General features: G+C 40.0%; 1 protein-coding gene across 1 annotated transcript; it reads left to right on the forward strand.

Annotated features, from left to right (window-relative positions):
- Positions 1-279: 279 nt before the first annotated feature.
- Positions 280-22,276, forward strand: LOC149414154 (sodium channel protein Nach-like). Its single transcript, XM_089644113.1, has 10 exons — positions 280-298; positions 2,475-2,712; positions 4,030-4,230; positions 11,119-11,397; positions 12,604-12,748; positions 14,527-14,652; positions 15,772-15,862; positions 17,041-17,191; positions 21,088-21,200; positions 22,107-22,276. The coding sequence occupies exons 1-10, from the start codon at positions 280-282 to the stop codon at positions 22,274-22,276; spliced, it is 1,533 nt and encodes a 510-aa protein (XP_089500239.1).
- Positions 22,277-24,023: the final 1,747 nt, after the last annotated feature.

Here is a 24,023-nt window from a genome sequence, read left to right on the forward strand (position 1 = left end):
ACAACCTTACTCCAAATCATTCACAACCCCCTGGCAACGCCGGGTACACGTCAGACAGTCAATAATAAATTAGACATTGGATGTACAAATGGCTAAAATAAAAAGTTTTTGTTATTTGAGTCAAATCTTGTTGGACGAATGCGAGGATTCGTAAATCGAAGCACTACTGTACAACAGTGGTATGAACTTAAAAGCCTAACTTTCCAATAACGATTTTAAAGTCACTGTCAAAATCATAGTTGTTCCTTCAACAATCTATATTGTGAACATAAAGACGAAATGTTTCGCAAGAAACCAGGTAAATCGGTGATATTTTCGTTAAATTAAATTTGTACCATTTTAAAAACATTACAAAATGTCACATTTTAAGGCATTTAAAAAAAATTTTTTTGGCTATCACCCTTCAAGGGTGTTCTAGGCCATTATTTCAAATTAAGGAGAGACGGAAGGTGAATTTTAACACGTTAAGTTTGTTTAAATTGGCAAATTGGAAGATTAGAATCGAGTTCAGACTTAGAAGAGATGAGATGTTGTACGGAGGGAATACAATTTTAGACAAGGCTTGATAGATAAAAAATATGATCCAAAAATATATAATGTATGCTATTTAAAACAAAGTAAATTACATCATATTTCAACTGATTCTGGCTTTCATCCAACAAGGGTGTTCTAAGCCATTAGTTCAAATTATGGAGAGATGATGAATATGTATAAATTTTGTTTAAATTGGAAAATTTCTAAATTATGTAAAACGTTGGAGTCGAATTCAGACTCAGAAAAGATGTCATATTGAATTAGAGGGGAGGAAATTTTAGATAAGGCTTGATAGAAGAGAGGATATTTGTTTAGGGAGGGAAGGCCAAAAAATATATGATGTAAAGTTCCCACTTCTAGAGCACAAAATGTACAATCTGGGGAGTCAAGCGCTTGAATTTTATAAAGGTGAGAAGGAAGGGAACAATGTCCAATCCTCATTCAAATAAGTGAGGAAATTTCAATTATGGAGTAATGGGGAAATTGTTGAAACCACAGTTTGATGGGATAGTCATTTGTGTTGAGGCATAGCAGGCTCTCTTGGATTGACTAGCAATGTGCCAATACTCTGCCCAAACAATGCGGGATATATCTTTGAGGATAGACAAAGGGTCAGATAGGGGAAGGCTTTCATAAATCATTTTTAAACACAAAGCATAAAAAAATATTTATAAAGCAGAAATTAAAGTATATCACCATAGTGGCCGAATAAGGGACCCTTTGACCTCTCCAGCCAGACTCATACCTTTTTCCTTCCCAGAACTTCTTCTCAATCCTTTGCTAATAAAAAAACCCTTCACACAGCATCCCAAAGATGGCATAGGCTACGAGGGAAATGATTTTCTTCAGGGCCTTCTACGCGAAGTTTATGTGTACAAAAACGCGAGTGTCGGATTTTTGCTAATCAATCTGGGCGACGAATCTCTTTTCCCTTTCAAACAATTTAAATATTTTAAAACTTAATTTATTTAAGAAAACCAACATTTATTGTATTGTACAATGTGTTTTGAAATATCTACCATTATTATACCAACAAGGGTAATTTATTATCTCGATCGTTGATTTTTATTGCGGGCAAAATGCACCACTTCAACAATCACCAGGAACAGGAAAACCTGGAGATGAATGATGGACTTGCCGAACGTCACAGCAGTGCTGTCAGAGTCTCTTATCTATGAGAGGTGTCGGCGCTTTATTAGCAGCAGACACATACCTGGACGCTGTTGGTGGACGCGGTGGACTCTCTCGCTGCAGCAGCTGGTCCAGTTTCTTCACCACCTAGGATTCTTGCTGCAGAGTCCCCATCTTCTATCTTCATCGAACGTCACAGCGGTGCTGCCAAGGTCTGGTATCTGTGAGAGGATAGTGTGTCAGTGCTTTATTAGCAGCAGACACATACCTGGACGGATGACGAACCTCGTGCTGGCACTGTTGGTGGACGCGGTGGACTCTTTCGCTGCAGCAACTGGTCCAGTTTCTTCACCACCTAGGATTCTTGCTGCAGAGTCTCCATCTTCTATCTTCGTGTCACCTGTTCCTATACTTCATTTTACTTAACTTAACTTCACTTTATTTTTGTAATATTTTTATTTTTTGTAATACCTGCATCAACTGTAAAGCGCCCCTGAGGTGATATCTCACAAAAACGGCGCTATACAAATCATCCAATAAATAAATAAATAAGGAAAAGAGGATGGATTTAGTCTGTGATGAGTTATATGTATTGTGTGTATGTTATTTATTGATTTTGGGTTTGCAAATCTGAGGTGTTGCGTTGAATTAGTCGAATTCACTAAATGAAATGTTAAACATATATGAAGCGCGGTGTTGCATTGCGGGCTGCAAGCTTAATGTGTGGTTTTGTCTGTTTGTCTGTGAACTTATTGGATAAAAGATACATTACATATATCATTGTTAATATTAAAGCATATATATTTCAGGTGCATCTTCCTCTACGAACCCTCAAACGAACCTCGTTACCAAGGCCACCAAGTTTCCGCGTCTCTTCGGTCAGCGTGCTGAATGGTCAAAGACTCCTAGGGCCCTCAGGGGTTGGCTCAAAGTACGTCTGAGGACGCTGCTGGTTGGGTGGAAAGATATCGTGGTCAACTTCTGCCAGAACTCGACCATACATGGATTGAATCACGTGGTGGCACCGCGACTGCATCCGGTGGAAAGGTATTAATGGAATGACAGAATACACTATAGGTTCAAAGCGTTTTATATAACTCCATATTGCTCGCCATGCAATCCCATACCGACCTGTCACATCTAAAAGGATGATATGTTATAAGTGTGAACGTGGCGACAATATCCGCAGTGATCTGCTAGCCAGGCTATATTTGAAAATAATTCTACTCCCTCCCTTACCTACGGCAGAAGAAGGGTACGTAACGCCGTAATTACGTGGCTGTCATCTGTCAAAGTGACAGATTCCATACAAATAAATGATATTCCGCGGCAGTCCCCCAATTGATCTGACCCCCTCTGATGAGAAAGATTATAGCGTAGTGTGTCACCTCAACACATAAAACGTACATTTTATGCGTGCACAACATAGTATAATGTGTCTAAGGCCTTAATTAATTCATTAAGGACTGATTTCGGTTGTTGGTGCATGGGTAATGTGAAATATTCCTCCGTAATGCGTAGCATTATTAAGTTCAATGATCTTTTTATTTAAAAAATGTAACTAGGTAGGTACTTATAATATCAGACAAGCGATAATGTAAACACTAGCCTTATTTTATGTTCAATTCAAAATTATTTATTTTATAAGTAATAATTATTAGCCTGAAACACTCATCCACATTGAAAAATCTCCTAATAAAAGATACATGACGCCAACGGGACTTGAACCCGTGTCCTTTCGATTTCCGGTCGACAGCTCTGACCACTGAGCTACGGCGGTTTATCTCTTATCCGCGAAATAATTTAATATGTACTAGTGTTTCATTCAACAATTACTGCTTGTTACATTAGGCTAATAATTATTGCTTATAAAATAATTGTTACCCTTTGTGTTATGCATAAAAAATCTTGTCTTAAACATTAGTTTACCAAAAAAAAATATATATATATATTTATTCGAAAAGCGTATTTGTTTAACAAATTATTATAAGCATTAATTGCTCGCCTTAAATATCCATAAAAAATGAAAATATCTCCCTAGAAAAAATAAATGTCGACTATTAAGCTTATCCTCGTCGTCCCAACTAATATTAACGAATTTATTGTGGATTTCAATTGCCTTCATTATTAGGCGCTCGATACTCTTTGGATCTTCCCAGAACTTCAGCAACAGGAAATCAGCAAATTAATGCCGATTGATCCGGATATATACAATTTATTGACGAGCACTTAATTAAAATAAGTCATTGTTGTCACTTTAGAGCGCGCAAACTCATCCAACCGGACAAATCGGCAATTGCCGAGCACTTAATTGAAATAAATATAATTCCAGTAACTACAGTAAAGGTGTGTTTGAATTGGCAGGCTGTTCTGGGTGGTGTCCATGGTAGTGGCCACCTACAGCGCGGGCTTGTTGTGCAAGGCGCAGCTGAACCGGTACACCCTCAACCCCACCGTGGTGTCCATCAAGAAGGACTTTCGCGAGTGGTCCACCACATTCCCGGCGGTCACCGTCTGCCTGACTGACCGCGTGGACGAGACCCTGGCCGAGGACTACATCAAACTGTAATTATTACTCCGTGTCAGAAATAATTATTGCGCGTTGCTTTCACTTTTTTATTTTTTTATTTATTGTCCTTTCTTATAAGTGACGGGCTTAAAGCCTAGTGCTTTTTTTCAGTTCTCTTAAGTGTATAAACCGTGCTTTTTTGGTACTTTTAGTTTTCAAAGTAACAATTTGGCATTCAAACTTCCCGTTTGGGTGCCATCCAAGTGCCCCCGTACCCCTTAGGTTCCCCTAAGGGTAACCCTTGTGTGCGCGTTTTTCCCGGGTACGCATGGGAAAAAGGGCGAGTTCCAGGATTTACAGCTCTGTTAAGAACCAGGATTGCAGGACTGAGGGAAAGGATAAACCATTCCAGAAACACTATTATCATAGAATCCCGTCTGACTTCAGGATCGAGCATTGAAGACCATTGGAGAAAGATACTTGCTCCCACAATCTTAGATCCGTTGGATTCCCGTGCTTCTCTGCTTTAACTTAATTTCATTTTTAATTTTTTAATCTCTTTTTATTTATTTTATTTATGTTACTCTATGTAAATATTATTTGTACTTATCTCATCTAGGGGATGTGTGGGATTGCACCAACCTCCCCACATCCTGGAATAAAGAATTTATTATTATTTATTATTATTATTATTATTAATGATTCACCTAATAGCGAACAAGAACGGATTATCCCCTCTATGGAAAAACTGATGAGGATTGTTAGAATTATTAATGATGGCAGCAATAGATTAAATAAAACCGACAAAACGGAAATTACCACCTTGGTAAATGCACTCATGACGGATTTGACCTCCATGACGATTGAACTTACAAAAATAAAAACGAGAGGTGCAACCATTGAGGAACTTTTGGAAGCTCAACAAAAGATGTCAGATGAAATGGACAAAATCATAGTACAACCGCCTGTCATTGTACCACAAAGAAGGAGTTATGTCAGTGTAGCCGCGGGAGCCCCAGCATCACAGACCATTGTACTTAATGGGTTAGAGCGACCAAAAACTCAAAAACAACCTACGGTGCTGTTTTACCCTTCGATCGCGGAGGGTAAAACTTCTGAACAACTACAGAAAGCGCTCACAGAAATTCTAGATCCTAAAAAGCACGGCTTTCAAGTAGTGCGCACTCGTAAGATAAAGGGAGCTGGCCTGGCCTTACAGACCACCTCTCTTGGAGATCTAGATAACATCAAAAAGGCTGAAGAAAAACTAAGTGCCCAAGGAATTAAGATGATCCCCCCCCAAGGCAGATTACCCAAAATCGTTTTGTATGACGTCCCAAGAGGAGAAGCAAGCTCAGACGTGGCCCTTTTTGAGGAAATTTATACTAATAACATTTCAGATAAAGGTAGCCTCACCAAGGAAGATCACATAAGGACCATGCGACGAGTCTCGCTCTTCGGAAAGAGGGACGGGCCGTATATGAACATGATCTTAACCTGCCATCCCGAGGCCAGGAACATTCTAATCGACAGTGGCCATTGTTTCCTTGGTTGGAATTCTTGTAGGGTTAGAGATTACGTTGGAGCCACTAGATGCTTCAAATGCTATTTGTATGGTCATATTTCGAAGGTTTGTACACAAGAAGCCGCCATCTGCAGACATTATGCAACAACTGGACATGATTTTGAAGTCTGCCCCGACAAAGGCAAAGCGGCTGTCTGTGCTACTTGTAGCCGTTTCAAGAAGCCGTCCAACCACACAACAGGTGACAGACAATGCCCGCCCAGTTGGCTGCCATAAACGCTCAGGTCAGAATGACTGATTATGGCCGTTAACCCTCTCTTTACCACAGGTCAGATCAACCTCCAGAGATCTCGGGCAGCTACGCTCGAGGCGCTGAAGGTCATTTCCGACCTGAAAATCGACCTTATGCTCATCCAGGAGCAAAACACCTAGCAAGGTCATCCAGGGGCGGTGCTTGAAGTAGGCAGATTACCGGCGGCGGGTGTTTTGGTCAATACCACATTGATCAGCCCCCTCCTCCTGGTTGGCCTGTCGAACGAATACCAAACCTGTGTTTCTATTAATTTTGGCCAGACTGAGATTATTCTAATCTCAGTCTACTTTAAATATAGCAACCCTGTCGGACCACACATCCTGAGCTTGACGCGCGCCCTTAACGCGCGTAAAGGCCGTAACATAGTTATTGGAGGTGACTTTAATGCTCGCTCCCCAATGTGGTTTGACGATAATAATCATAGAACGGAACGATCAGACGCCGTTGAGGATCTAATTGCTGCGCAAGGTCTATTACTATTAAATGAAAACTGTCACTTAACCACATTCACAAACATACATGGGGAGAGCAACATAGATCTAACTCTTTGCTCTGGATCAGTTGCGACCAGGATGTCAAACTGGAAGGTCCATGATAGCGCAATTGTCTCCGATCATAGATTAATTACTTTTGCTGTGGGGGTCCAGAAGACCCATGTTCCGAAAACCTCCTGGAACTTCAAAACCACAGGGGCGAATTGGGATAACTTTGGGGAGGCTCTACGTGACACTCTAAGGGGATTTCACAACGTAGCAGCAAACTATCCGGATAATTTGGGGAATTACTTTAACGCAGCCGTTGTGTCAGCTGCTGAACGGTCTTTGGGAAGATCAAACCCAAAAACCGCTATTAGAACGCCGTGGTGGTCGAGTGAGTTGACTTTGATGAATACTGCACTTGGATCCCTAAAGAGGACTGGTGGCACGCAAGAGATGCTCACATCTCCTAAGACTCGTGTCAGTAGGGCCAGGAAAGCTTTCAAATTATCTATCCTCTCGGCAAAAAGAACTGCATGGCATAATTGGGTAAAACAAGTGGGTAACACCAACCCGTGGGAAATCCACAGCGCAATCGAAAAAACGGGAAAAGGTTCTGACCGGTATTTGACTGGCGTCATATCGGATAATCCCTCTGGGAACTCTGAGAGTGCCGATGTGACCAGCACACTAAACACCTTGTTGGATAAATTAGTTCCATTAGACTCAGTAATCGGGAAAAACGACCACCACAAACAGATAAGAGCTCTGTCACGGCTTCAACCTAGGATCCTCGCCAATGAGAATAGAACGCTAAAAATAACTAAGGCTGAAATTGATGTTATAATTAAGGGTTTGGGTCCGAAGAAGGCACCAGGGCACGATCGTCTTAGTGGTATAATAGCGAAGAACGTCTGGATCCATGCCAAGGAAGAGTTGTTCCAGGTTATGGAAACATGTCTGCGTAGAGGAGTTTTCCCTACGGAATGGAAGAGAGATGTGCTTAAGATTATTCCAAAGGGAAACGACAAACTCAGGACGGACGTGAAGGCCTACCGTCCAATCACCCTTTTGCCTGTTTTCAGCAAAATTTTGGAAACACTAATAAATAACAGGTTGCAGCAATATCTTTCACCAGCATGTGAGCGACAATTTGGCTTCGTCCCTGGGAAATCTACCGAGCACGCCATTATGTATGCGCTTGAATGGGTGAAGGTCTGTCCAAAGAAGTATGTCATTGGAATCTTCTTAGATATAACTGGTGCCTTCGATCACGCGTGGTAGCCGATGTTCATCACCAAAATTAAAAATAGAGGCTGCCCACCAGACCTTTTTAAAATCAACTGCGATTACTTAAATGATCGCACAATAGAGATCGTTTATGGTGATCAGAAAATAGTGCGTAAGGTTGATAAGGGATGCCCATAAGGCTCCGTATTGGGACCTAAATATTGGAATATAAATTTTGATGACTCCTCCAGGCTACCCTTTCCTGAAGGATGCACATCGGTCGACTACGTTGATGATAAGTTGTATTTGGTCTCGGGGGACAGCAGAAGGGAAGTGGAAAGAAAGGCTGAAGAAGGTTTGCGAGCAATCCTCAGTTGGGGTGAGAGGAACAAGTTGAACTTTTCCCCCCATAAGACCGTGGGACTCTTGATGAAAGGCACCCTCAGTAGAGGAAGAAATCCTTTCATCAGAATGGGAGCCTCCACTATTCAATTTGCAGACTCTGTCAAATATCTTGGTGTAACACTAGATCGATCGTCTTCCTTTTTAACTCATTTTAAAGAGGTCTCCAGCAAGGCCCAGGCCCTCTTCTTGAAACTGAGAAGAATCTCTACAGCTGAGTGGGGGTTGCGATCCCCAGCGCTGCGACTACTTTATAGGGGTACATACGTGGCGCAAGTCTCGTATGCTGCCTCTGTGTGGGAGCACCGTTTGGGGAATTCGCTTATACTCTCGGCTCTCAAGAGGGGTCAGCAAACCCCCTTGCTGGCGCTCTCCGGTGCTTATAGAACCGTTGCTTCAGACGCTTTGCCCGTGTTGGCCGGTATTTTGCCAATTGATCTAGAAATTAGGGAGGTTTTAACGAAGAAAAAGTTAACCAGGGGACTCCCCGCTACCCATCTCGGCGTAACTCTTACGCCAGGCGGTGTCGAGACTCTTCCTGGACTGCTTAGACAAATGAGTGATTTGTCACTCAACGAGTGGCAATCTCGCTGGGATAGGTCGAATATGGGAAGATGGACTTTCTCCTTCTTCCCATCAGTTAAAATCAGAATGGAAGGAGCCCACATTAAATTGGATCATCACATGACCCTCTCTGAGACCCTCTCTCTCACATGATCTCTTATTGCAGGTTATTTTGGATATTTCGTAACAGACTGATTCTGCTTATAATTTTTTTTTTAAGATTTTCTTTTATTTTTATACACTGCTTTGTATCTCGTTCTTTCTTTTCTACTATAGAGTGACCTGCTTGCTGGTAGTAGCACTGAACTTATATTTTTCTTGTGTCAGTCCGGCGTACCCCAACTCTGGGGTGACAGAAGACCTCGTCCGTGCATATCAAACTTCAAGATCAAATCACGATGAGGGATCTGTGTCATCGTCTGCTCGCAGCGCCTCCCCTGAGGTCAGGAACTGGACTGAGGATGGGCCGAACGTGGATTGGCGACCTTCCGCCCTGCCTCCAGGTATTCAGACGCTTTCTCCTCATGGTCTTCGGGATATTCCCAACCCCAACTCACACTTCTCGTCGAGGCACAACCGGTTTCCTGGCTTAGGGGCGCGGAACCTGATTCTCGTGAAGCCAATCCAACGCCCAGCTTTCTCACCCTAGGTCTGCCTGTTAGTGGGTATCGACACCCCCTTCACCACAGAAAGAGGCGCATACTTTACCATTTTTCTTTTTTGTTCTTTTTGCAGGTGGCTGTGTATTATTTTAATTCTTCTCTACCTATTGTTGACATTTTGTAAATGTGTTTTTATTATATTAACCAAGTAGAATAGAACTTACTAAAATTATTAATACACAGCACTTGCATACTGCGAATAACATCGTATGCATGGACATTTTGGAGGTCTTGTTTTGAAATTTTAAATGTAGACTCGTTTTTTCAAAAAAATTAGCGTCCTTGCGAGAGCTCTGAAGGGGTACCATCAGAACCTAAAACAGGGCGGGGAAGTGGTGGGCCTCCTCCAAAATGTTCTTTCTTATTTATTCTATGCGATTTGTTCTTCGTTCTTTCTTCTTTTGTTATATTGTGTATTGTTCTTGCTATTTGTTAATTCTTATTTTAATATTTGGGGATCTGGTGTGGACGCACGGAACAAAAGAGGTCGTGAAGGTCGCAGTGTTTAATTGAGTCAGGTAGCCGTGATGAGAGATGACTTAGGACCGATGTTATACACTCCGGATGCAGGCGATGATGTGCTGGTCAAGCGCTGGTCAGTGGGTCGACGCCGCTGCTGGTGACCGGACTCGTTGACGGTCAGGAACTGGCGAAGAACGTGGGTCTTCAGGTACTCCAGTGCTGACAGGAAACCCGAAGGTGCGATGGACCTTGTAGGCGGTTGTACGGGAGGTGTATAGACCAGGGAAGATGATGCGTGGTCTAGGTGGATGTAGCGCCGGTCAGATGCGCTGGAACCAGGGCGCTATGATCCGGTGTAGCGCTGGCCAGGGACGGTGGCCGGGGCCAAGGCGTTATGATGATATCCCGATGGAGTCGATGGTTGAACCGAGCAGAGCCGGGAATGTTGTCCTACGCAGGGATAGAGGTGCCCGGATTATCACTCGTTGAGCCTTGTTAATTGACGGCTGATTGATGACTGACTGACTGCTCGCTGCGTTGGGCCCGTTTATACAGACCGGCCGACGGCATCAGTAGGTAAGCGAGATCGCCGGTAAAACGGAGACACTCGCTCAGTCTGGGTCCTACTGGAACTTTCGTTGGCGCTGCTATTACGCATAGGCAATAGGCTAGAACCTTCTAGTGAGTTGGCGTAATGTGCCAGACCAACTCACAACGTATTGTCGTAGGTAGCTCTAGACGTCGCGAGTAGGTAGTTCACTCGCAAGTAGATAGGTAGGTCGTGTTGTTTACAATTAGCGAGACAATCTGGATAAATCTCTCGCCACAAATATTTGTTCATTGTTTTTTGCTCTTTATTCTCTTTTCTATGTGCTATGTTATATTTTCAATTGTTTTGTTAATTGTTATTTGTTCTTTACTCTGTGTTTTTTTTCTGTTCATTATTAAAAAAACACATTTTTTTAACGATGAAATTAAATTGTTTTACATTAACCCCACATGGCCACATAGCAGGCCCTGAGAAAAATTGTAGCGGGACTAGATAGAACTGCTACAATCTCATCTCATGATCTCATCTTTGTAAGTATTGTTTAGTGGTTGAGCATAAGATGCTACAAAATAATTTACCTGAGGGCCTTCGTCATCTTTGGGGATGCTGTGTGAAGGTTCTTTTTAAGGAAAGGAAGGAGAAAAATTCTAAAAAGGAAATAAGTGAAATCCACACTGTTTTCGAGACATTTCGATACGATCTAGAAGAAGTATAGGTTTATACAAGGAATCTAATCAAATATAAAATATATTTTATCCAGAAAATGGAACGTGAGCCGCTCTGATGAGGAACGCTACGAGTATTATCATGGCTTCATCCGCCTGGTCGCTTCCGTCTCCTTCCGCACAAACTTCCGTCACTTCTTGAAGTACGGGCACGATGCCACTCTGGCGGGCGTGGACCTCATGTCCGTGGCCGTGGCAGTGTCACCCCCCACAGGACTCAGCGTCAGTCTGCACGAGCCCGGACACGTTGAGGTCTGGGTGCCAGTCATGACGGAGATGGGCATCTGCAGGACATTCAACTCGGTCTTCTCAAGGTAAAATAAACCTTTTTTTTAATTTTTATTTTTATAAGCAATAATTATTAGCCTGAAACACTCAACCACATTGAAAAATCTCCTGATAAAAGATACATGACGCCAACGGGACTTGGACCCGTGTCCTTTCAATTTCCGGTCGACAGCTCTGACCACTGAGCTATGGCGGCTTATCTCTTATCCGCGAAATAATTCTATATATACTAGTGTTTCATTTAACTATTACTGCTTGTTACATTTTTTCACCTGAAACCACCAACTTTATTTTATATGAGAAATGTATCTTTTATCAGGAGATTTTTCAATGTGGATGAGTGTTTCAGGCTTATAATTATTGCTTGTAAGAATAATTGTAACCCTTTGTGCTATGCATAAAAAATCTTGTCTTAAACATTAGTTTACCAAAAAATAATAATTAAAATAAACCACCAATGTAAGTAAGAATGAAGAATTATTGTCTTTAACCTACTTTATTATGCTGTAAACGGTAGTTTATTTTAAGGTTAAGTACAGTTCCTCATTTTTAACCCAGTATATTTATTTTTATTTGTTTTCCACTGTCAAAAGTCTTTCATTGAGGTTAAGGACAATTCCTTATCGTGTAATCTTAAAATTGAAAACATCTTTTCCATTAACTGCGATTCCTTTTCTCAGATTGTTTCATGTGATCTTTGGTCTTTATATTAAACACTTGGCACTGTTTAATTACTTTATTTAGACTTGATATAAAGGAGACATTTTAGAGAGGCCAGCTTGCTCGCTGACAATACACACAAAGATTCACTATAGACACTTGACAATAATAATAGTGATGGCATTAACATAATGATGTTACAGGATAACAGCAGATTTGTCCTAACCCTTAAAATTAGCGACTGTTTCGTTAAATGCGATTCCATGAGGCGATTTCCCGTTCTTTATCATAATGCCAAAACTAAAACGAGAGGGATAGGTACATTCCTTAGCTAAGTTTGATGAACGAGAATCCGCCTCCGGTTCCCTCGGATAACAGCGAAAAAGTAGTTAATTTGAAGATTAGGGACAATTCCTTATCCTTAAGTAGAAAGAGGAATCGATTAGTCAGTTACTTCCCAATCTTCCTCTTCTCCCACACCCCATCAGCCTCACAACATATTGCACGTGAGGATGACATATTCGCATATCGTTTACCAACCTTCATAGCTGTCAATAATGATTATTTTCCAGATACCAGAGCGTGGAGACTTGGCAACTGCAGCAAGACACGCCTGACGCCTTCTCCAGCGTCTTCCCAGAAGAGAGTCTGCTTTACTGCCATTACATGGGCCGCCAGTGTTCCGCCAAACTGAGTATCGATAACTCCACCGGGACGGTAAGCTATCCATAATCCTTATGCGTACTTGACTTTAGATAGAGCCCTGAGGGGCGATTCCAGTTCTACTTGTAAGGAATTGTCCTTAACCTTAACATTACTTAACCTTGACATGTCTTTAACCTTAAAAAGCAACTATTTCCGACATACTGCATGAGCTTTTACTCAAGCAAACTATGAATAGCGGCGTAATGAACACACTCAGAGTACAGTACGACCGGGCATTTAATACGGGGCATTGTTCAGCCTCCCTTGGCGATGCAGCGCCTCACAGATTTGCAGAGGGGTGCATGGGTTCGCTGGCTTGTTGCGTCACACGGTAGTCGGGAGTAGCTTGGAAAATACTCTTGTGCAGGCCGTCGCCTAGTTGCAAGGCTCACCCCTCACCGTAGATGGAGAATTTCCCTCAAGCTACCGTAGTTCAGATGCTAAATATGTCTACCATTTTATTTTATTTTCAAAATAATGTCATGTAATTTATCAGACGGAGTATTGCACTCATCGCTCTGTTCAGCTGAAATATATATTTTTTGTTTTTTAAAATGCCGATTCTTTACGAGGAACGGGAACTGCAGTTAACGAAAAAGTCATCAATAATTTGAAGGTTAACGACAATCCCTTATCCTTAGCAAAACCGGAATCCCCTCTGAAAATTGCTGCAGTAGAAACGTGGTCCATATTCTGGTGTCCTACTCGAAGAGACTGCCCTAAAAAAAAACAAACGTTCATGGCCTACGTCATTGGTTCAGCACCGTAACAATAATTATAAACAATATGTTACAACACGAAGAGTAATTTTAACATAACTCAAGGATTGTTTCATGCCACTGTTTAAAGGAGAACTAAATTGCTTAGTGCTTGCAAGAATGCATAATATATGGCGGTGCAGAGTTCTTTTGGACAAAAAAATTCAAAATTATTCATCGGATCTGTTGGAGGTCCGAATTATTAAAAAAAAAACGTAACAATTATGCAAGGTGCCCATTGTGCTGATGGATCATCCGTCATCATCCAAGGCATCAATTTCAGGATAGTCGATCTTTCTATAAACATTTAGGCAATTTCTTATCACAACCCTTAAAGTAAAAATACGCCGCGTGCACCAATTACTTTTATTATTTACAGGTAGAATTAGGAATAAGTTAATATGGGTCTTAAAGAGATATTTAATTGAGGCTATTTGTGCTGCCTTTTGAGGGTTCATATTAGTTTTGGCAGCACATCCCAACCAATCATACCATAGAATAATAAATATGAAATCAATATGTTTTATTTCCAGTATTACGTTCATTCCCCGTGGGAGATAGCTGAGGACACCAGCACGTCGGCAGTTTGACGGCCGGCGTGGTCTAGTGGTATACGCTTTTGACTACAGATCCGAAGGTCGCGGGTTCGAACCCGGCGTGCGCAAATAAATTTTATTTGATTAATTTGTGTTATTTCACAATTAATTAATTAAAAATAATATATAGTATATTTGCGGCACGTTCCAGAGTGGAAGATACTCTCAGTATCGCCCTGGTGTAAGACCACCATTCAGAATTGAAACGTTGCTTGAAATGGCTTTAGCCGTGTTTGGTGACCAGATCTGAATAGCCAGGTACTTCCCCACCTTCCTCTTCCCCATCTCCCTCCCCTCCCCAATACCCTCAGCCTCACAACATACCCCAATTGGGGATGCCATAGTCTCACTGGCTCCAGACGGGAGCAGTTGGGACTCTTGTGCGGTAATACTGTAAAAAAAAAAAAAAAAAAAAACGTCCCTGGGCCCGGTGGAGGGGGGTCAGGAGGTGGAAGGAGTATTCCGAGTTCTGCAGGTCCGCTCAGGCAGCGCTGTCAGAGGCCTGGCGAGGTCGCAGCGTGGCTGCCGCTATCCCTCGGAGAAAATATCGTCTACTGTACCGGTGAGGAAACTAGATTTCAATACGATCTTGTATCTGAGGAGATTAATGTGTTCCGTCCATTATACAAGAAAGCAATGTCCTAGGTATACCTAACCTACACTACACTCCACATTAGGAATGCACAGACCGCGGTCTGCAGGCGCTAGCAATTTTACGATAGACCCACGAAAATTTTGAAATAATTCTATGAAAAAGAAACAATATATAAATTTGAAAATTATTTTTCGAGATTTGCAAATTTTTTAGTAAAATTAAAAAAAAAACAAAAAAAGTCAAGTGACAGCAACTTTTATAACACCTTTGTATAATTGGATAATTTGTTAAAGCTTAAAGATTTGCAAAGATACTAGAAAGATTTCTTGGTGGGATGATTCAGTTTAAAATTTATGAACAGCCAAATTTATAAAACCATATTTTTTTATTACAAATAATTTGTAAAATCTCCTAAAACGGGTAAGTTAAAGTAATCGGATGGAACCTACTCGAACATGTCCTCGAGCGGGAGAAGAATAAATTGATCTAGTGGTGAAATAAACATTGATATCTCTGTCCTTTAATAGGCCTACAGCAGTGATAGACATTGATATCTCTGTCCTTTAATAGGCCTACAGCAGTGATAGACATTGATATCTCTGTCGTTTAATAGGCCTACAGCAATGATAGACATTGACATCTCTGTCGTTTAATAGGCCTACAGCAATGATAAACATTGATATCTCTGTCGTGTAATAGGCCTACAGCAATGATAAACATTGATATCTCTGTCATTTAATAGGCCTACAGCAATGATAAACATTGATATCTCTGTCCTTTAATAGGCCTACAGCAATGATAAACATTGATATCTCTGTCCTTTAATAGGCCTACAGCAATGATAGACATTGATATCTCTGTCGTTTAATAGGCCTACAGCAATGATAGACATTGACATCTCTGTCGTTTAATAGGCCTACAGCAATGATAAAAATTGATATCTCTGTCGTGTAATAGGCCTACAGCAATGATAAACATTGATATCTCTGTCCTTTAATAGGCCTAGAGCAATGATAAACATTGATATCTCTGTCCTTTAATAGGCCTACAGCAATGATAAACATTGATATCTCTGTCCTTTAATAGGCCTATAGCAATGCCCTCTGCCAGATAGACTGCAGAAGTAGGATGTCCATAGTCTTCTGCGGTTGTAGACCCTTTTTCTACATTGTCGGCGGTAAGTCTCTTTTCATTTATTTTTATAAGGTAAATAAACATTCCCGGGTTACGAATAACCTGACAATATTCGAAAATCTCCTACCACCATCACAGTAAGCGGAAAATGTTGCTTGTGTCTTGAAGAAGGACTTAGCCAGCAGAGGAATCAAACACACTACGGCTGGGTGGGACCCAAATGCGATGCCAACTTAGCCACTGATCGGTGACTTTATAATGTACACACTAGGTAAAGTCACCGGAGTTGCCACGGTTTTTAAAAATCAGACTAGACAAATATTTTATTCTTATTTTTAACCAAACATAAAATGCAGAAATGAATTTGAACCGGCTGAATTTAACTTATGTCACTGTAAATTTGATTTCCATAACACTGAATGTCGCGTGATATGTGCTTAATCCTTCAGGTCTCATTGAACATTCAACAAAATAAATTCTTCAACATTCAAAAAAAGACGCTGTCATTTACGCTTTGCAATAAAATTCAAATAAGTGAAATTAATTTTAACGTATCGAAAAACTAAAAACTGTTTTTGAAATGGGCAGAATTAAGCTTTTAATTTTTTTTGTATGAAGATTATTAACGCAAACATAAAAATGTTTCACCTTACATTTTGTCGTCTAAACACTGAACAAAAATCACGGATGGCGAACATAAAACAAACATATTACTAGGAAAATGTATTATAAACATTACTGTTACCTAACTTTTTTTATTGTTAAATAAAAAAATAATATATATAAAATTCACTCAAGAAAAATTCAATTTAATTTATGTAATTTTTTTTTCAAATTGCGGTCTAAAATCGGAATCTTCAGTTTAATAGAAGTGAACATCGAGATTCTTCTGTAGTTAACTTCTAGATTTGAATACAAAGTGTAGTGTTTTCTCTTTCTCTATTATGATAAGATAGACACAACGATTTCTAAGATACCATATATGAGCGTCTCCGAAAAACGAACAAATTGACTCGACAGGTAATAGCTGTTTGATCGCAAAACCGAACAAATTAGTTTGAGGGTTAGTGAGTGAACTCCCATGCGAGTTTCTGCCGGGGGAAGAATGGGAGAGAGGGGGGCTCTAGTTGACCCCCCCCCCCCCCGGATAGGTACCTGAGACTGAGAGAACTAATTGACAGCTAACCGATTGATTGCATGACATTGATGAATTGATTGCAGATGGAAAGCCGTGCGATGCAAAGGGCATGGCGTGTTTAGCGCGCATCATGGAGATGCTAATCAACATGCCCTCCAACTTGGCCAAGTGCGCGTGCGTGCCGCAGTGCACGGAGATCAACTATGTGCCGCACGATAAGCGCACCAATCTCTGGTCAGTCAACCATCCAACCTAATTACTAAGGGCAAATATCCTTATATTAATAATACGCTCAACTCCAGTAAAATATTGGCAGCTGCTTGCTACCCAATTACTATTCAAAATGAACTGTATTTAAATGAAAAAGAGAAGATCAATCAATCGTGTTTCTATCAAAAGGAAATACGAGGATTGAGAAAAGGAAGCCTTTACCTGACGATGATGATGTTTTCTTTTGGAGTCTTGTTGGTTTCTCGAACATTCCGTGGGTCACTTATAGTTGATCAATTGGGGAACTGCTGCGGAATATCATTACTTTTTGTACTGGATCTGTCACTTTGACAGATGACAGCCGCGTAATTACGGTGCACCGTAAATTGTTCCGAAACTAACTGCCAACCAACCCGTAAAACCACCGTTCACCCTAATACATGCAACACTTCCCTCATACAGAGACGCAATCAAACGCAATCAATCGCACATCAAACCTGAAGTAGGGAAGGAATGACCTTTCCGTTCCAACAAGCAACAGAGCGGTTTATCAAAAAATATTGTCATATCTCGGTACTAAAATATATAATAAAATCCCCTCTCAGCTGAAACTGTGTGAATTGTCATCCTTCGGTCCAAGAGTGACAAAATGGTTGTTGGATCTAGGCAGGACTGATTCCGAGATGTAACTAAAAAATGTAATTTGATAATTATTTTTCACGAACGCCTTGTATGTATCTTTTGATTATTTCTTTTGATAATTTATTTCTAATTTTTTTATGTATCTCTATGTTTTTTATGTATCTTCGTTTAAACATACTTATTTTCCCAAGTCTTAAAACCTGTATTGCTCTAGGATAAAAAAAATGCCTATGTGAGATTCGTATTCACTCCATACTTGCACAATACCTTCCATAGTTTTTTCCTGTTGACTCGGTCGTATGCTTTTTGTAGATCTATAAAGGCACAGAAAAGTTTCTGGTTTTTTGCCAGAAACTTCTCAGTGAGCATACGCAATGAGAAGATCTGGTCCATGCACCCCCTTCCACTCATTAAAGCATCTTGCACATCCCATATTTTATCCTTGATTTCCTTTCTTACCCTTTCAATCAAATTTCTATCAAACAGCTTGCCAACTGAACTTAGCAGGCTAATAGCCCTATGATCCACATTCCATCTGTGACTAATTTACCTTTGTAAAGCGGCATGATCATAGCCCTTCTCCAGTCTAAAGGCGAGTAACCCTCCTTTAAACATTACTTTAAAAGATTGCACAACCATGTGGGAATTAAACGGCTATATTTTTTAAATACTCAGCAGCAATATTGTCGAAACCGACATCTTTTACATTCTTCATAAATTTAATCGATCTTTTTATCTCATCCATGCTGATTTCGGTAAAATTCGCCCCACCACCATTCATATCTGATTCGCCGCTGGAATCACTGTCACTCGGGTTACTTTCGAAGATTTCCTCAAAATACTTCATCCATCTCCCTTTTATTTCTTCCTCATTCGTCAACATTTATCCATCTTTCGATTTTACCACTTTCATGCTTCCGTTTTCTGGGCCACTCCGGGACCTTTTGACTTTCTTCAAAAACAGTTTAATATTTTCTTGGAAATTGTGTGTCATTTTGATTCCCTCTTCCTCTTCCAAGTGTTTCTTTCGTTCTTTCACTCCAACACTTACTTCTTTTTTGCATTCCTTATACACATCTTTCGCTCGATACCTTTTTTCAAGTACTGCCAGCCGCTATCAGACATAACCATGCTTTCTTCTTCATCACCGCACCATGCACCACCTTTCTTTCTACCTTGCATACTTATTCCGCACACCTCTCTAGCAGATTCATAAAGACTCACTTTTATGTGGTTCCATGTTTCGTATATGCTTAGACCAAGGCTGCCCAACCTTTTTAACAGTTGGGCCAAATTGACGATTTTAAATCACTGGCGGGCCACTGAATACCTGACGGTTCCTATTTCCATGGGGGGGGGGGTTGTTAGAGAATTTCTATAAAACATAATTCCCCACAAAAAAAAATCAAAATGAGTGCTCCCCACAAAATATTTGAAATCCATAGGGGGGGGGGGGGGGTTGTTACGGAACTTCGCTGAGAAAAAGTGCACCCAAAAACATCATATGTGATTCCCCACAACAATTTTTCGAATTCCATGGGGGGGGGTGGCTACAAGATTCCATTTCGGACGCATAAAATATTATATCAAAAACCGGTGTATTTTTGTTTAAAAAGTAAGTTCAACAGGCTAGATTTTTTCGTCGCTGATTCTCGTTCTGAGTAGCCTAAATAGCGATAAATCGCCTTCGTTGGCAACACTGGTGACCGCGCGCAAACTGCATTGTTTGTTTTACCGCGGGCCCGCGACACTTTTTCAAATTGGCGGATTTTTTCAAAATGGTTCACGCGGGCCACTTATAATTCGTTCGCGGGCCACATTGTGGCCCGCGGGCCTGGGGTTGGGCAGCCTTGGCTTAGACCATTCATTTCCATCTCATTCAATCTCATCTCTGCGCAATTCACATACTTACTTCTCACATTATCGTTTTGCAGTTTTTCTATTTTGACTCTTGTTGGAGTACCGTTTTTATTTTTAGTTTACTCTCGACACTACCAAAAAGTGGTCAGTTTCAACCTCAGCCCCTCTGAAAACTCTTGTTTCCTCGGTAACGGCTCTCAACCTAGAGTCAATTAATACAAAATCAATAATTCACCTCTCATTTCCTCTTTCTCACGTTTAATGGTGGATACATTTATGATCGAAGAAAGAATTCGATACAAACAGGTTCCACTTCAAACATGCTTCAAGTATTCTGCTCAGTTGTCATTCGTTCTTTTATCCCCAAACATACCTAAGGCCGATTCAAATCCGTTATGTCTAATTTCTACCCACCCATTATAATTACTTCGTTTATATTTTTTAGACCCATTACATCATTCATACCAGTCCAAAAATCGTCATTATTCTCTTCGTCTGTTTCAGAATTAACAGGGGTATAGCAAACAACAAGACCTATGTCAAACCGATATTGAATCTGATCCACATTATTCTCGGACTTACACATTCATACTGCAACATACATTCAATCATTCTGGGAGACAGTAGCGTTACAATACCCCGACAAGTCCTCCTCGTATCTGGTCTCCCAGACCAAATGACAAGCCTATCATTACGCTGCATTGTACCGCTCCCTTTAAATAATAAACCAGATGGCACTATGTCTTTCATTATCTAAATAAAAATTAGGTACCGAAGAAAGCTTAGGGACGCTTAGGTTTATTTTATTATATGTTTTAAAGAGATGGTGACATAAACATACGTCGGTTTTTCATTTAACACGTTCGTCGTGTGTGCAACAATGGTTGTTTTGGACAGTTCGGGAAAGATTTAAATTTTAATTAATTCTATATAATTCGTAACGATACTGTATACATTTTTAGACCGATATCCACGTATGAAAGATGTTTACATTTAAGATTAAGTAAAACGGGTTGAAAATCTTATAAAACGTTTTTCAACTTTAAAATTAACGAGTGCCGTCAAATTTAAATTTTCTGGACGGTGTGTTTAAGGGATCACTCTAGAAACATTTTAGATTTTAGTAGTACGTTCATCAGAAATAATTAAAATAAACTCAACGGAAAGATCAATGTTCTAGGCCTGCTAGGCAAAGTCGACCGTAGGTCCGTCGATTACGCCAGACCGCGTGCTGAATATTATTTTACACGACTTCTTCACTTACGTCGTTAAGATTACCACTTTATTTTAGAGATATGCCATGGCAAATTCAACCGTAGGTCTGTCCAATACATAAGGGCGTCGCATATTTTTGAGCATGACGTCTTCACTTACGTCATTAAGAGTCTGACTTTAATTCTGTCAATGTAACTTTACAGGAATTCTTCGTACAGATCAATCTTCGATAGGCGCGCCTCTGTGCGATTGTCGCTACAGATGCCGAAAGTAATCATGCACAAAGACCTCATTTTCACATTCGAAGATCTCATTGGTAAGTATACTCTGACAAATAATTGTAGAAAGTACATTCAAACTTAACTTTTAAATAAATTCACATTCAAACGTAACTATTTTTTAGTTTGACTGGGGATTGGCATTGACACGGCTTGAGTGCTACTTGGAAATTATCTCGGCCTTAATAAATACATTTAATCTATATTAATAAAAATGTTAATGTTCGTTTGTTCAAAATCTTAAATCTTCGAAAGTTTTTCATGGAGGGCTTTGAATTTTTTAGCAATTTTTTTGACGGCCGGCATAGTCCAGTGGTAACGCATTGGACTACCATCGAACCACCGAAGGTCGCGGGTTCGAACCCGGCGTGCGCAAATAAATTTTATTAAAATAATATATAGTATATTTGCGGCACGTTCCAGAGTGGAAGATACTATCAGTATCGCCCTGGTGTAAGACCACCATTCAGAATTGAAACGTTGCTCCAAATGGCTTTAGCCGTGTTTAGTGACTAGATCTGAATAGCCAGGTACTTCCCCACCTTCCTCTTTCCCTTCCCCACTTACCTTCAGCCTCACAACATCCCCCAATTGGGGATGCCATAGTCTCACTGGCTCCAGACGGGAGCAGTTGGGACTCTTGTGAGGTATTCACTATAAAAAAAAAAAAAAAAACAACGTTGCATTCGAATACGCGTGTGTTTTTATACACTGATATTATATAGATATATTAAAAAACAGCGCCATCTGTTAGACGTAAATGCAATACGCGTTATTGTTTCTGGATCTACACAGCATACCGAGCCAATGCAAAGCGTGGCGGGGTACATATAGTAAATAAATTAAGTCAGTTTCGACTGATTAATGGTTGGGTTTTTGTTGCTCTATACAGTTGTTAGGTTAGGTTATACCTCACAGTCGCTAAAACTTGTCTTCTTTTCTAGGTTCCTTTGGAGGAGTCAGCGCTCTGTGTCTTGGTGTAAGCGTCATCTCTTCTGTAGAGATTCTCACTTGTCTCCTCAAACCCATTCTCCGCCTCTTCTCACGGAGGAGGAAGAACCCCATATTGGACTATGCCAACTCCTTTCCCACCAGCAGAACTAATAGAGTTTAAAACGATTTTAAACGAAAAATATTTAATTTTATAAACGTTCCATGATAACTTAACACAATGACAATTCAACACGCCTTTAAAAAGTGATATAAAGTCATTAAAAACGAAGATAAAAAACTAACGTATAAACCTAATCTATTTAATTGAGTTTTCGGTTCATTACTTTTCGTGACTTTATATCACTTTTGAATTGTAATTTTGATCCGCTCACCGTTTTAAAATGTTTAAAAAAACAAATGTTCAAACAACTTCAGATTTTTTTTAATTCATCGTTTTTGATCAGGGATATAATAAATTTTTTTGTTTACAGTTTTCATATATTTTTTCCAAAATGCTTCTTTAATTCACCATTTTCGCGCTTGTACTACGAGTTTCCGGACACCTTATAGCAACCAAATTAAATTTTGATCTCTAAATTTCTTGAATCTCTTGTTACAACTTGACTTCACCCGACTCAAACAATTTGGCTCTTGTTTTTTTTGTTTATATATTTTTGTATGACTTGACGTCAATAACTTAATAAGTCAAGGCGCTGATGATCCAGAGCCCTCGAGGTTTTTGCTAGCGCCAGACTCAGTCAGACACTACATTCTACACTTTTACTTTAAATAATCCCAGGAATAGTTGGCTGACTTCTGATAGTTGATGCATGCTGTATTTAAAAAGGAATTTTTAAGATACCTCTACATGAGAGAGTTTGGTTATTACCCGTTTCCAAGAGCATTTACCTCGGGAATGCTGTGTGTATGCAGCCTTAGTTCCAGAAGGGATGTTGCATTACTCCTGATGGCGTATAAGCTTCTAAATGGTTTAGTATCAATACCAGACATTCTGGCTAATATAGGATTCTATGTCCCGGATAATTTTGCGCGAGGCCGCAAACACAGGTTTTTGATTCTTCCTAGGTGCAGAACTAACTTACCAATGGTGATGCCCTTGGGAAGAATCACTAAGTTAATGAACTGCCTCGCAGGAAATGTGGATATTTTCCATATGTACTACAACGTATTTAAACGTGAAATATTATTATTCAAGACTTAACATTGTAAACCTACATTTTTTTGGTCCCTCTTGTAAATGTATTTGTCATTCATTTTTTTGTAATTTTTAATTACCGATATTGCAATGTACTGGTTTATACTGTTTTTGCAAATAAAATGATGCCGTTGAAAGCAAATGAATCCACCGTTTATCCCATATTTTCAGATTCTATAAATGTGGCACATTACGGCAAGCGATCACTCAAAACCTTTTTGCAAACTTGGCATAATATGCCAAGAATCGCTCAAAACCTTTTTGCAAACTTGGCATAATATGTCAAGAATCGCTCAAAACGTTTTTGCAAACTTGGCATAATATGCCAAGAATCGCTCAAAACCTTTTTGCAAACTTGGCATAATATGCCAAGAATCGCTCAAAACGTTTTTGCAAACTTGGCATAATATGCCAAGAATCGCTCAAAACCTTTTTGCAAACTTGGCATAATATTCCAAGAATCGCTCAAAAAGTTTTTGCAAACTTGGCATTTATTTATTGCTTAGGAACATTTACAGACTATTAACATGAAAAAAAAATCATTAGATAAGCGCTGCAAAAAAACGTACATGTCAACATTCCACTTAAAAATGTTCACGTCATGCACAGTTTAAGTGTCATTATACACTATGTATTAACAAAAAAATATAAACAAAAAAAATATAAACAGCTAAACGTGAGCAAAGGCAAAAAAAAGAGATATCAAAAACAA

Source organism: Hesperophylax consimilis, chromosome 20 (genome assembly GCF_061612785.1).
Source record: "Hesperophylax consimilis isolate HC1 chromosome 20, BYU_Hcon_1.0, whole genome shotgun sequence".
In the NCBI taxonomy this organism is placed as follows: domain Eukaryota; kingdom Metazoa; phylum Arthropoda; class Insecta; order Trichoptera; family Limnephilidae; genus Hesperophylax; species Hesperophylax consimilis.

What these genes read in the sequence shown, in the direction of transcription:
- LOC149414154 (XM_089644113.1), top strand. An exon ending in TTCAACTCGGTCTTCTCAAG is followed by an intron (nt 11,398 to 12,603) that starts GTAAAATAAACC and finishes ATTATTTTCCAG; the next exon opens with ATACCAGAGCGTGGAGACTT. An exon ending in GATAAGCGCACCAATCTCTG is followed by an intron (nt 17,192 to 21,087) that starts GTCAGTCAACCA and finishes GTAACTTTACAG; the next exon opens with GAATTCTTCGTACAGATCAA.